At 43.8% G+C, this 14,675-nt stretch overlaps 1 protein-coding gene across 2 annotated transcripts in view; it reads left to right on the top strand.

Moving 5' to 3' along the window:
* Window positions 1–741: 741 nt before the first annotated feature.
* LOC142814518 (cytochrome P450 3A24-like) overlaps window positions 742–14,675 on the top strand; it is a 49,518-nt gene continuing 35,584 nt past the window's right edge. The window contains exon 1 of one of the 2 annotated variants that reach the window (XM_075893362.1): window positions 742–790. Coding sequence is in view for 1 of the 2 variants with exons in the window: in XM_075893359.1 (XP_075749474.1) it covers window positions 14,285–14,358 (74 nt within the window). In the remaining variant the exon portion in view is untranslated. Of the gene's footprint in view, window positions 791–14,107; window positions 14,359–14,675 lie in introns of those variants that run through there. The other variant, XM_075893359.1, reaches the window with a different exon arrangement.

Here is a 14,675-nt window from a genome sequence, read left to right as displayed (position 1 = left end):
GCAGGAATACGGAGGGCGCCTGCAATACAGACCTATTCCATGTTTGTAAAGAGCGCTAGGTTCCGTCGGCATGAAGAGGCGCTTTTAGCGACGTCGTGGGGCGTAGGCTCTGCCCAGCCCGAAGCGTGGCCACTCATTCGAGATAAGGCACACGTTCACATTTTGAGTTAGACAAATATTTCAAAATAAAAGAACAAAAAATATACAAGATCTGTGCCGGCCCACTTTTAAGTATTTATCGGACAGCCTTAATAGCATATAGTTTACGAGGTTGAAAATGCGTCAATGTGGCGATGTTTTATATGGGCAGAGCGTTAAACACCGCTGCATTGACACATTTTCGGCCTCGTAAACTATGCTACTGAGGCTGTCTGACTTAAAGTTGGCACAAAAATGCTAAATGTGTGCCTCATCTCTAAACTGCTCTTTATATAATATTGCTAACCACTTAAATTATCACAGCAATCGGCCATGATTATTGCTCTTGTTTCAATTGCTTTCTTTTTTTTAGACAGGCATTACATGTATAAACATTTCAAAGTACGTATATGACGCCCGCTTGCGGTTTTTCGCCGGTGGCGCTGGTACGCCGAGTTCAACGTTTGCCAGGTCGCGCCACTGCTTTGCCGTGTTTGAGCAGTTCAACGGGAAGCAACATTCGAGCGTGACCACTCCGCCGGAAAGGCGGCAGTCTGTCTTTATGGGAAAGTTTTGGACACTCAGTGCACCGTCCATCAGCGAACGCACAGCATATCCATTGCTGACGATAGGCAGTTGGCCCACAGTCACGGTAAGAAACTGTACCTTCTTCAAATCGTTCACGTGACTTTCCTTTTGGCGTGAAACAGTTGGTGCAAAAGTCATTCCAGTTACGCACACGTGTTTACGTAGGATTTTTGTAGTCGTGTGGCAGGCTCGTTTCTCGCAATTTATGAACGAATGATTTCAGGCGCTCTAGCTGTGGCAATGGAAAGGGGGAAAAAAGCCATTGGGAGCTTTAAAGTAACGTCGGCTCAATGCTGTTGTCGAGCCGCCGTGTGACATTTCCGCGCACGAGTTTCCGATGGAGGCGGAAATGTTGTAGGCCCTTGTACTCAGATTTGGGTGCACGTTAAAGAACCCCAGGTGGTCAAAATTTCCGGAGCCCTCCACTACGGCGTCTCTCATAATCAAATGGTGGTTTTGGGATGTTAAACCCCACAAATCAATCAATCATCCGCGCCCGAGAACGTCCAGCAAGATTCAACTCATCCGGACAGAATACATACACCGGAATCGACTTCTTTTCTGCGTGTTGGGGTCGCGTCAGACGATATCAGTGGAGTTGCCTCTACAAGCGGTGCGTCGAACTCACACGAAAGTACTATGCTTGGCTCTACAAGTGACGTGTTGCAAGACCCGTATGATAGTGCCTTGCCTGGGCGTATTGCTTTAGAGAAAGAAACGATTACTGTGTTTCTTCGAGATGAAATGTTTCTGTGTGTGATTATTCTGTGTGTAAATGATTACTGTGTTTCTCCTAGCTGCCATTTTCCGGCATCATGGTAAGCCAGAGCTTGAATGTTTGCACTGCTGTTCAATATGAGCGCTTGTTACACATTTCCAATATTTATTTATTTATTTATTTATTCCCAATACCTTACAAGCTTCTTATTGAAGCATTGTCTAAACGGGGCGATACATGGTTATATTTAACACGTGATAAATACAGAAAAAGATGAAGTCTAAACTATACACTCTGAAAAGTGCACTGAGATACTGTGATGTAATCGAGTGCCAGGAAAAGAAGAGTAACACCCTCGTAGAAAAAAAAATAAATGAGGGAGGAGCATGCGCGAAGCGGGGGAAAAACGCAAACTTAACATTGACAGAGATTGAAAGAAAAAGGAAAGTTTGGCAACGTTTGCAATACTACATTGTGATATATTACAGCGTTGCTCAATATTTATGCAACGTACGTGGTAACACGTCGGGAAATAAAATGAGAAATAACTACGTAGGCATGAAATGTTCGAGTAGGCATTCGAGGAAGGCTTTGCCATTAGTGATCAAAGTGATGTCGCCGGCGAGATCGTTTCAAAGTTGGATGGCAATACTTTAACGTTCTTGTCTTGCCAAAGATGCACTCAAAACTGCCCTGATTGTGGAGCCGCCTAGATATGCGCAGTGGGGTTTTCGAAGGGAGTGAATGTGGCCTAGCGTTATTCGTATATCTGTGAAGCAGGCACAAAGGGCAAACGCACCGGCGAAACTGAAGAGGATGCAGCGAATTTCCGAGGTTTATTTTCGTAACACTGTACTTGCACTCGGCATTTACTGTAATAAAACGGGAGGCATGGTTTTTCGTATAAGCTCTAATATAGTAATTAAGTAATCATGATGAAAGGACCAAATAGATGACGCGAATTTTATCTGCGGCCAAATGAACGTCGGGTACGCTAACTTGTGAATGTTAGGTGGTGATTTACGCAATTAGCGGCCAGTGTCCACAAGTGTTAGTGATGCTTTAGCATAGATAGCAGTAATGGGAGGGGGAGGGGAGTTCCTTAAAGTTTCTGAGTTAGGTTTATTCCTAGATACTTGATTTCCTGAACACGAGATATGGCGTGGTTGACGTAACGTAGATCAATATGAGATCGATTGTTTACGAGTGACAGAAATGAGTTTACATTCTCCAGAGTTCAATACCATAAGCCAATTTTACACCACATATTTATAAGCCATGAGGTTAGTATTATTTTGCAGGATGTTAGAAGTTTATTATCAGAAGATGCTATGATGCAGTCATCAGCAAATTGTGTTATACTTGAGGAAATAGTATTGGGCAGGTCATTAATGTGAATAAGGAAGAGTAAATATAGCCTATAAAACACTGCTTTGAGGGACTCCGGATGTTACATCAGCAAGGGAAGAAACGCAATTATTATTCACGGTAAATTGCTGTCGAGATATAAAACATTTCTAATCCGAAACAAGCTAACAGAGTTTAATCAGCTGGAACTTGTTTAGAAAACAAGTGACAATGGGCCACCCGGTCAAAAGCTTTGGAAAAGTCAACAAAAATGCTATCGGTTTGTAAATTGTTGTCTATGTTAGAGTGCAAGTCGGTAGCGAATTCGAGCAACTGTGTGTGTTTACATGACAGATGTTTACGAAATCCATGCCGATTAACAAAAAAGAAATTATTAGTCTCCACGTGGGTGTAGATATGCGATGGAATTATGTGCCCCAGCATTTTAGTCAAAATGCATGTTAGGAAAATGGGGCGGTATAGTTCTGATTGCTTTGTGTTTCCATCCTTAAATACTTAAATAACCTTAGCAACCGTCCATTCTTTGGGTAGTTGGCTCGTCTGCAATGATTTATTAAATATTCTGCACAGTATTTCTCTAGGAAGAGGTAAGGTATTTTTCAATATCTTAGCATTCACATTATCTACACCGGCAGATGTGATCGTTTAGGGTTATTTATGATACATGCCATGTGATCTGCAGTGACCATTAGTAGTTCCATATATGAATAACTTGAATTTGGAACAGAAGGCATGATTAGGTTGATCTTTTTTTGTAAAAATTGACGAGAAAAATTAGTTGAAGTCATAAGCATAGCACATCCGCTAGAGGTGTGTTCTCAATGAAAAGACCGATTTGTCGTGATTCATTTCCAGGGGATATTTTTTGCCAAAACTTTCTTGGGTATGAGCGCAATAGAGAGGGTAGGTCATGAGAATAGTACTTGTTTTTAGCAGAACTTATCGCTGATGAATATTCTTTCAGGCCTGTCTTGTACCCAGGAAGACGTACTGGGTGAATGTTTGGCAGCTCTGTAGAACCGCTAATTTTGGTTTCGCAGTCTGTGCAGCGATGGACTGAACCAGTGATTTCTGTTATCGTGTGCGACAGAGATAAGATACCCATGCCTGTCCACTTCTCATTGATTGATAGATATGTGGGGTTTAATGTCCAAAAACCACCATATGGTTATGAGAGACGCCGTAGTGAAGGACTCCGGAAATTTCGACTATCTGGGGTTCTTTAACGAGCATACAATTCTTGCCCAATAATTCTAACGCCTTGTTCTTAAAAAATGCCCGTTTTAACCCACAGACTGCAGAGAGAAAGATTGTACTAAAGACTGATGAAGGAAGACAGCTAATTCCCTATTCATTAACCTTTTGACTTGGGCGAGTTGGTGCGAAATTGGATAGACTACAGCGCGATTTCGACGAATACGAAGGAGACACACAGAACACAGGTGAGCACTCATCTGTGTTCTGCGTGTCTCCTTGGTCTTCGTCAAAATCGCGCTGAAACCTATTTCTATTCTTGCTTCTGTAGACCGCTTTATTGTAGTTACGAATGAACTTTGTAGCCACGGAGCCCATATTTTGTACCGGTTTGTGCATGGAGAGTTGTAGGAGGTTGTGGTCACTAAAACCATCGCAGTATTCGATTGTGCCTATCGTATCAGGACCTGTGGTTAGCACCAAAACCAGAATACTAGTTCCACGCGTGGGTTTATTTACCACTTGTGAAAAGTTGGAATACAACGAAAGGTTATAGAATTCGGTTGAAATTTGGAGGACGATGATAAAGTGGGCCAGACGATGTTGGGTGAATTTGAAGTCACTGAAAAGGTACACGGTATCCGTATGAAATCCCTTGATTGCGGCCGAGATGCCGTTTCGCTGTTCATCTGGAAATGTTCTACTAGCATCGGGTGGATGATAGAAAACGCCTATTAGTGTGTTGTTGGTGTGCGCCTTACATGCTTCCCATATTATTTCCAGATCAGAGATCGTGTCAGTGAAGAAATATGCAATACCGTCCTTAATGGCCAACAGTACCCCTGCACCTCCTTTTGTGTGTGGTCACACCTATAAGTGGTGTACTCCTAATCAAACAGTAGTTCATTGTCCCTGATATTAGGGCATAACCAAGTATCTGTAAGTGTTACGACATTTGAACAGCTGACATCAAGAAGGATTATACTTCGTCGCATGTGGGAAGAAGGCTACTGATGTTAGAGAATAAAACCGATAGCGAAACATTTAAGGCAGGTTTTGAAGGTTCATTGCAACCGCACTTGTTCCTCTTTCGGTCTAGTTATCGTGTGGATGAAACAACAGGGTTAGTGGAGTAGTAAAAACTTATACATCTTGGTCAATTCAGAGCTTATCATCTGATAATCGATTAGTTTTAGTCTCTGCCACGGCAAATTCAAGTAATTTTTTTTGCTTGGCGTGTTGAGGGTGTAAAGTCTTTGTATGGCAAATTTTGAGCCTTTTAGTTGGCCGACAGAGAGGAGAATGATTTGCGTGTCCTCGAAGACGGTCATTTTTGCTATTAAGAGGACGACACCTTTTTGTAGCAACACAACCTAATCTATGCAGCCTATCAAATTGTGAACCAGTCATTGCGAGGTCAAAATCTTGGGAACAGAAAGTTATTATCTTTAGTTCAGACAACGTCCGATCTTCCTTCTCATCATCTTCAATACCAAAGACAAGTATATTGGAACGTCGCATCCTGTTTTCGGTATCTCCGCATCATGACGTTATGCTTTTTAGTTGATTGGTGATGTCAGAAGCATTGGAGGCATTCGGTTCACCATGTGCGAATGGACAGCAGGCTGCCTCCAGTGTCCCAACCGTTTCATTTAGGCTCTTGATTTTGTGGTTAGTCGCTTCCTGTTTATATTTTACTCCAAGAAGTCCCCACAGTATAGCGTTCCGACCTTCCTTGATTTTGCGCACTATCTCCAGAACCGAAGTCAGGGAGCACGACAGATTGACGATGGTGGCACCAGGGTTCAGTTCAACATCTTTGGCAACGAAAAGTAACACGCGAACTAAACTACAGCATATCTTGGAAGAAAGGAGCAGCAATTTCTTATTGACGTCAAAAACGTGGGGTTGGCACGACACCGCAATGAAACAACGGTCAGAGTTCTTGACCGTTGTAGGCAAGATTCAAACAACTTATATGATAGAGTACAATCGTAGTTTTTAGTAAATACCCTTGTTTTTATGCAGAAACGGGATAGGAAACAAGCTTGTAAAGGAGGACACCAGGAATGGTTCGCACAGAAATGTTTTCTTTCAAGTGTCCACCATGCATATCCCAAACAATCGTTCTGCATTTTTCAAGCAGACACTTGATAACTCTGCACACTCACTTTAAAAAATGACTAGTTCAATCTTGCGCCTAAGTGGTGCTCGTATTTCTTTCAAGCCATGCCTGCGTGTCTCGATCAGTGCGAATGAACTAAATAACTTGCCAATTTGAATACAGTTATTTTTCAGGATGTATCTGGTCTTCATATTGAAATATCAATACTGCCCCATCTGCCCATCGTCATCTGCTGTACGGTTCAGTAATGTTGTTCACGTACCGTGGCTCAAGCCCTACAAGAGTGCGTCTGATAGCGACCTTTAAAGCTCCGGGACGGTAATTCCACTGCCGGGGGTCATATGCTACGTACCAGTGACATCGAGATTAAGAGGACAAAGTAGATAGACTGGCGCGAGCTAACCTAACCTAGCCGCTGGCGCTGCTTGCTCAACCAGCTGTACAGATATATCTGGGTCTACTCTTCCGAGTCTCTTCTACTCGTAATAATACGATCATCGTGGAGTAAATGACCTCAAGATTATTTAAGGTAGAAAAAAATTATAAATTAGGACAATGGCGTATACTATGTTTTAAAATGCCTTACCACACAGCTGTTAAAATTTCTATTTTGTTTTCTTGCTGTTTTGTGTGCAATTTTTTTTCCTGCTGCTTTAATCATAGCACTATAGTGACAGATTCTGTAGCATCCAGGGTCCGGGAGCAAATTTATTCAGAAACTGCATTTTTGTGGCTTCAGGCGCAGTCAGATTTGTCTTTGTTGTCACCATTTCAACTACATTTTGTGCAATATTTATTTCTACTTTGCTATAATAAAACCTCTTTGCGAAGCATGGAGCTAATGCTGCATTTAAGCATGTTTGCTTGATCATTTACATGAAAGTAAATTTTGAAGTGTATAATTTTTGCCTGTGAGATTTATTATAAGCTCAGTAGAAGCTTCAATGTCGATCTCTTTGAGGGTAGTAAAGTAGATAGACAAATATATTGGTGAATTTCTTGGTCATCAGCGCGACGGCTGACACAGGAAGCAAGTAAAACGACAGAAGAGGGCTTCTTGCACCTAGTTCCTTTAGTTTCTGTGGTAGTCGTCCGGCTGCTAACCAAAGATGTAGTGAGGATTTACTCGTAAACTTCCGTGCATGAAAAGTTTAGACAGGAACAAAGGGGGACGTAGAGCATTGAAAATGCAAAACAAACCGTTATAGCATGTTAGAAGGTTGTCAACTTGGGATTGTTGGTATGCCTTAATCGTAAGCTGTTGCACGTGAAAGACGTAGACAGGAACGCAGAAATGTGTTCCTGTCTACGTACCGACTGCACGATTCAAGTACAACTACGGCGGGCTGTACGAATCAATATGGCGCCCGAAGGAGGGTCAACCAGTTTGCTAGCATAAGAACAGATAGGAACGTACGGACCATACCACTTTCACCGGTTAGAGTCATGAGCTGCAGTGAAATGTATATGAGACCAAAATACCTTATTATTTGTCTTGGTGTGAAAGGTTGCATTTCAGCTCCGTTACCATGCATGAACGACGCTTAGCGAAATCCTGTACGTGCCACAGAAAACTGCAAGAACAATAGGATTGACGTATTAACTGAACGGGACTCCAAGGTCGTATGTACTGAGCCTGCCTGACGGATTTGCCGCAGTAGTGGGCGCCTAGCGAGCAGCGTCATCGCTGCTGCACTGGACCGAATGTTTAACGTGGTGATGGCCTGCAAACATATCACGCCGTCGTCATTACTTGCACTGTCATAACATGAACATGGAGTTGCTTCTTGAACGGAACAGGAAAATTTAACATCCCATCAAGGAGCGCTTGCGTCACAGCCATGCTCATACTCCAGTCATGTGCCATTCGCTCCACTCTGACGTCGTAGGTTTGATTAGCGAGATCGAAATCAGAATTTCGGAAGGAATACACATTTACGCTTTTTGCAACTTTGAAATTGCGAAAATTCGTCGAACACCAATGCGCCGTTCGGAAGGCACCGGTAGTACAGAAATTAGCAGAGAGGCGTAGATTGTAGCCGTAACTGCTCTTTTCATTGCCCCTAACCAATTAGTTTCACTGGTCTGGCCCGAGCGTGTTAGCGGCATGTGGCGCTTCATAATATCTACAATAATTGTGCTACATGCAGTGTACAAGAAAAACTATGTTGTTATTTTGGCCGCTCTCAAGAATATGGTTCATAAAATACTATAAAAGTGACTTACGAGCGTGAAAAATTAATAATGCAAGAGGGACGTGACGTGCGATTCACTTCTTGTGAGTTAGTAGCTGATCGTTTGTCGTTGCTGTGACTTTCGGTGCGTTCACAGCCTTTTACGTCCAGGAAAAAATCCTCGTCGTCAAGATGGTTTCTTTCAACATCACTGCTGAAAGCAATCCGAGGAATTCCCTCCACTGAATGACTTCGACAACACGAACAACACCACTTTTATCTAGGCGCGGAGAACCAAACCAAGACTTCATAATAACGCCAATTTCGCTATAAAACCAGTCAACAAGCAAATCGCTTGAGGTCAGCTGCCATCTATCAGCAAACGTACAAAAAGAAGCGGCGCAGCGCTGGCCATTTTGATAATTTGAAATTGCTAGCGAGTCGGGTGACTTTCTCCGTAAAATTCAGCGTGCAATAATATGAAATTTATGCGCTACAAGGACACTCACAAATGTTATATGCAAGTAAAACAAGGTGAGCTTCAACCAGATATGTAAGACGATAACATTTAACTAAAACCTACGTCGCTACAGAAAATTTCGCTAAGCTGATGTGTACATGCACTCTGCGGGCTATCGTCGAAAGCGCTAGTTGCCACGTATGTTTACGAAACCTTCGCGTGTCGCACGAACGAATTAGATTTATCGTGCCACGGGGGGTCCAGTTTGTTCACTGGTGCATGAAACTTGCAAAGTGGTATTGTTCGTTTCTCGCAGACGCGTTTACACTGAGGCTAGCCCAATCAAACAAGGGAGTGTCTGCCTACTAACAATCCTTGAGAGGACGCTTTATGATTCCGCTTGGCGGCGCGACATTCTCCCCGTCAAAGGCGCCCCGCGGTACGCTCAGCGAATCGTCTCGTCATGAGTGGCGGAACAGAGCGGTTGCGCGCAGTGTCGAGGCTGGTGGGCGAAGCCAAGTGGAAGGTCTTCGCCGGGACGTCACGGTGCGCATGCGTGCTCGCAGAAGCTCTGCCGAGCCGCGTCTAACCAATGCCACCTAGATAACTTCAGGCCTGCTCGCTGTGTCGGCCACGGGCTCTGACGTGACTCCGTTTTGACCAGTGTGTTTCGCTGCACAGACGTGCCTATGCTTTTACTCTCGTCGCTCGACAGATATGGATTGCCAAGCCCGACGAAAGTTTTCGTGGCGTGCTAGCGTTCTTGTTGGCTACTTGATAAGACCATCCTTTCCTGCGTCCTTGAACTGCAGCGTAAATATGTGATGCATTTTATGCACTGGGTATTCGCAATCTGTACGGCTGGAAATCCGAACGGTTAGGTGATGCTGTGTGGCGAATCCTCGTGACAAAGGGACCAATGCTGCGAGTGTTCTTGTTTCCTAAGGACAACCGAAGAACAAAATTGGAGCGTGTCCTTCGTCAAGCTGACGTCAACATCCGTTTTTTTTTTTTTTTTGTGACCCGGAAGTACCTGTGTCCGTACTAGATATTTTTTAAATCGTTCCCATGTGCCTGGTTAACCTCCCTGCCTTCTGTCTTGTTTTTCTTGACTTCCCTCCTTGTCCTTGTGTTCCTCATCGCCACCATGTTCTATTCTTGCTCCAAAATAAAGGTGTCATGTGTGCTTCTGACTTGTTGGCGTAGGCCCTGGCGATAAATTAATAAATGCGCGTTGCAGAACATTTTTAAAACAGCCATTTTTTTCTTCAGGGTCAGTAAACATTTTGCAACTGGTGAATAGCGCCGCAGACTTGCATTAACTCTGTTCACTTGGTTGATAAAAATAGAAAGAATGTGGTTGCATTACTTAGTGCATCGGTTTTGTGCATTGTATTTTCTTGCCGGTGTTCGTATCATGTTTTTTGCAGTAATATTGCGGTCAGCGCTATAGTCTCATATGTTTCCTTGAAATTTATATGCTTCCCATCCCATTCCCCCAGCGTAGGGTAGCAAACCGGGCATGTGTCTGGTTAACTTCCCTGCCTTCTCTCTTGTTGTTCTTGTCCTCCTGCTAGATGCGTGTAGACAGTTGCGGTAAAACGGTTTTGTAATTGGTTTTCGGGTGTGTAATAGCTCTACTTGAAGCTAGAATAATTAAGAACCACTACCAAAATATACCATTCAAGAACCGGCAGTGCAGTAGAGGCGCCCACGGGGGCTACACGGTTTAGTAATGAACCAGTACTAACAGTTTTCCCAGGTCCTAAATTATATGACCGACTGCGCACCGCTGCGAGAGGGCCCAAAGCAAAAGAGGAAACGCCGCTTCTTGTGTCTATCACAAGAGATTTTTGTGAAACGAAAGATTTTGTTTTCTCTTGCAATGGTCATCACCCTGGTATTGTGCTGAATGCCACACTAGTGGCAGCAGCACACACTCTCCTCAATGTCTGCATGTCTATGAAGACAGATGTTAGAAATAGTACAAATAAAACTACAGACACTTTGCAAATAAGTTTGGAACTGTTTCTTTGCATGCTCTAGATAGTGTGCGTGTGCGTGCGTAAGTAATCAAATGAATAAAATTTATCGTATTTATTCTTTCAATTTGTTGGTCCATCAAATTTTGCTCTTATAGATCAACCACACGTTCTATAGCGTCAATCTTTGGCTTTTCCGTGGAAGAAATGGCTCACAAATGAGTCTCCAAATGCTTTAAAGTGCAATACTTTACCTAAACTAGTGTCTTGTTTGACTCAAATCGGAGAGTAAAGCTGGTAAGCATGTAAAACTTGCCGCGAACACTTTCTTTTAACGGGAGGCGATGGTGGCAATGGATTCACAGCCTCCCGTGTGCACGCTGGCTCGGGCAACACGAGTGAAGTCACGGTGGCAGTGAGCAGGCCTGATAATCTCCTAGGTGACATAAGTCTGACTCTCTGAGAGGCAAAGCAGGCGCAAAACTGCGCTGCTTTCAGCGCCACGAGCGGCTGGTCAGACGCGATAATGTCTTCAACATAAGTTAAACAACAAATTCTTTTTTTTTTCGATGCTGGGATTTGAACCCGTAGCCTGATGCTCCGAAAGGGAGTGTGTTCACTAGACTACACACCAGTGCTTCCACAATGGAAATACGTGTATAGTACACCTAAACCACATGAATGTGTACCTTTCGTGCAAAACAAATGCAGAAAGACAACACTTTCCAGTCAGACTTCACTGATTTTTGTGGTAACGCATTAAACGTCCTCAGCGAGACACGGCCTATAGAGCCGATATGGTGAAATGCACAAACTAATAAACTTTTTTTTCTTTGAAAAGCATTTGATGCTAAACTTGAGTCTTCATGGTTCTCTTGAGGCGGCTATCGCATGTGTTGATCAACGAGTAGAAGCGAGCATGGATACGCCATCTAGCGGTCGGTCAGACCCTTCCTTGCTCGGCCGTGAAAAGGCTCGAGTGGCCACTCTTTACAAAAGTATATTTCTCGATGATACCCCGACTAAACACATATGATTGAATGCGTATATTTCAGTTTTATAGATGTTGCTGGTTTATGCTCCGGGATGCACTCAAACATTCGCATCACGCACTCAACGTCCACGCATTCTCATAAAATTCTTCGGAATCACTCAGAAAAGTTGCGATACGTTCATTCCAGGACTGCGCCATGTGATCAAAGATCTGGCAGTTTTAGTAAACCTGATCACAGTGACATAGAGAAAATGAAGTGCACATGTAAAAACAATAGATAACCAATCAGGTCCACTCTGTAGAAGCACGCTAGAAAGGCCGATCTAGTGCAAGGTGTTCGCACAATGAACCTACACTATGTACAGAGCTACGCAATGTTTACACAATGTTTCATACCACAAAAAATTAACAGGCACGCACTCGTAAATGCTTCCGGCATCTTTGACGTATCACGGAAATCTCTTTTTTTTTTCTTTTTTTTTAGGACGCGTAAGGTACATGGTCTAATGCAAGAACTTAACAAAGTGCGGAATGCAGAGAGCGACACGCGATGTTCATTACATGTTTTTTTTTTACAGCACACAATATTTTAATGATTATGCACACGCAAACGCCTCCGGGTTCTGTCACACATCATAAAAATTTCGTAGCTCTTTTTTTCCTTTATAGAAACACTTAAATCGCATAACCACTCATCTGCACGTACGTAAGTTACGAAGTGTGTACTTGCTGTAGTGCTACATCAGTTGTAAAAATCGAGCCATAGTTGTTTTTAAAGACAATAGTCTTTCTTAGAGACCTTCGACGCAAAAATTTCTGTCTGTCTGTCTGTCTGTCTGTCTGTCTGTCTGTCTGTCTGTCTGTCTGTCTGTCTTTCTGTCTGTCTGTCTGTCTGGCTGTCTGTCCGTCTGTCTGTCTGTCTGTCTGTCTGTCTGTCTGTCTGTCTGTCTGTCTGTCTGTCTGTCTACCCTTAACGGTATCCTAAACGGCAACAAAGGGACCAAATGGTACTCCAAATGGCTGACCCCATCCGCAGCGCCCACCAGTATTGCTCGAGGTTCAGCGGTCATAATTGTGCGATTGTCAATTAAAAAGCAATTATTGCACATATCTGAGGCACTATAACAACACGCCATTATTATGTATGTGTATTATTTACTGGAAAAGGCATACATAAGTAATTTTAAGGAACGTACCCTTTATAACGCTGCGCTGGCCATGTAACGCTTGCACGAAACGGCAAGATTTTCCAACGTTTTGCTAAGAGGACATGGTAGTGACACCTACCCATCGCCTTGCGTTCTGCACTTATCACCTCAGAGAGAGGCGCGCACGGCGTGCGCCCCGTTTTTCAGGATAACTGCCAGATAGCACTCATGTCTCACATGGGACGTGACTTGATGAGCTCGTTCGCCTCCACTGCACGCTCGAGGCACTCTAACTCAGCGCCTCCAGAATACCTTTCACCAATTTTCTTTCGTAGAACATCAAATAAACGCTTTGTTTACTCTCTCCAGACGCAAGACTATCGTCTTTCGACAACATTTGCGGTGTAACATGCAGATACGGGGCCAATTGTTTTTCTAGAAGCTTGATACATTTAATTCTTTATCTCATCATATATTGACACATCTTACACAAGCTGACAGTTACAATATATGGTACAATCGACTGTTCCTTTTCGGGTGCTCCAGAGTGCTACAGGGACAGGATTCACGTTCGGCTCATTGAAGCTGAGCGCTCTGAATACCTTCGGCTGGTTGTTTCAGAACACCACACTAGAGCTCGGAGCGCTCATATAGATGCTCTGACTTTGACCTCGGAGCGCGATTGAGACCTGGCTGTGTTACTCCCGCGCATCGCCCGTTTGCAGCACGCAATGTGAGGACATGTTTCCTCTTCCGGCTTCTGATTGCTTCACGTTCGGAAATGGTACATGCCCTCTGGCTCGTGTTAAGAACGGGCTCCACAACTTTGCAATCTCTGTTGTGGTGGCGCCCTGTCGATTGTAGCAATATACTTCCCCTGATGAACCTTACCTCGAGGTAAAAAAGCTTTGTTGGCGTAGGCGAGTACTGCGTTACCTTGAACTGGGATCCATTTCGAAGCATCTTACTCTGCCAAACGACCCGTAATATATGAGATAGCCCAAATCTTTAGTTTGTGTCCACTGATCAATCCGCCGTGGCCGAAAGGCAATAAACACTCGAAAACTCCATCTTTGTGTTGCATAAGCTGAGCTACTGGACCTTATCGATAGGGACACGAGAATAGATGAGAAATGACCGGAAAGATGTAAGAGGCCACGTTTTACGGGACTGACCACGATAACGGGAAATCTACGGCGTAGCCGGCACAGTGTGCGCCTACATTTCGCGACATATAAACAACTAATACGTTGCACGTCGCTCTCTTCACTGAACAACCGTCGGATTGGTTTAGCCGACTCTGACGAAAGCACATGTGACAGCACCAAGAATCAGCAGACGCGAAGTGGCGTGCCCACTATCAGAGTGTTTTGATCTTTGTGCAAGAGTGTCAGAATGCCCATCTTGAGCGTCTTCGTTTTCTACGAATGGCTGCTGTTAGCGATCACCATTACTGTTCTGCTCTATCTGTGAGTACTTCAACTGCCATTGAGTGCATTCCCCCAATGCCGGTAATGTTATCCGGAAGCACAGAAGTGTGAAAACAACGCGATAAATGACAACGCGCGTTCGTAGAATGCGAATCGGAAAGAATTTGCCACTTCCTTTTATCGGTAAAGATTGCGTTTACCAAGCTGCACCTACCGGGAAGCGGGACCTGCAGCATAGGAAGCGGCGAGTGACGTTACTAGACGTTCATGCGTGAAAGAAGAACATGCAAACTAATCTATTTTCAGCTGCGTTTCGGCAGGTGTACGGGAAGCAACCCACACGTAGGCCATTTGAA

The sequence above is a fragment of the Rhipicephalus microplus genome, chromosome 4, assembly GCF_043290135.1.
Source record: "Rhipicephalus microplus isolate Deutch F79 chromosome 4, USDA_Rmic, whole genome shotgun sequence".
Classification (NCBI taxonomy): domain Eukaryota; kingdom Metazoa; phylum Arthropoda; class Arachnida; order Ixodida; family Ixodidae; genus Rhipicephalus; species Rhipicephalus microplus.
Note: the sequence above shows the minus strand (reverse complement) of the source record. Positions and strands in the feature narration are given on the sequence as shown.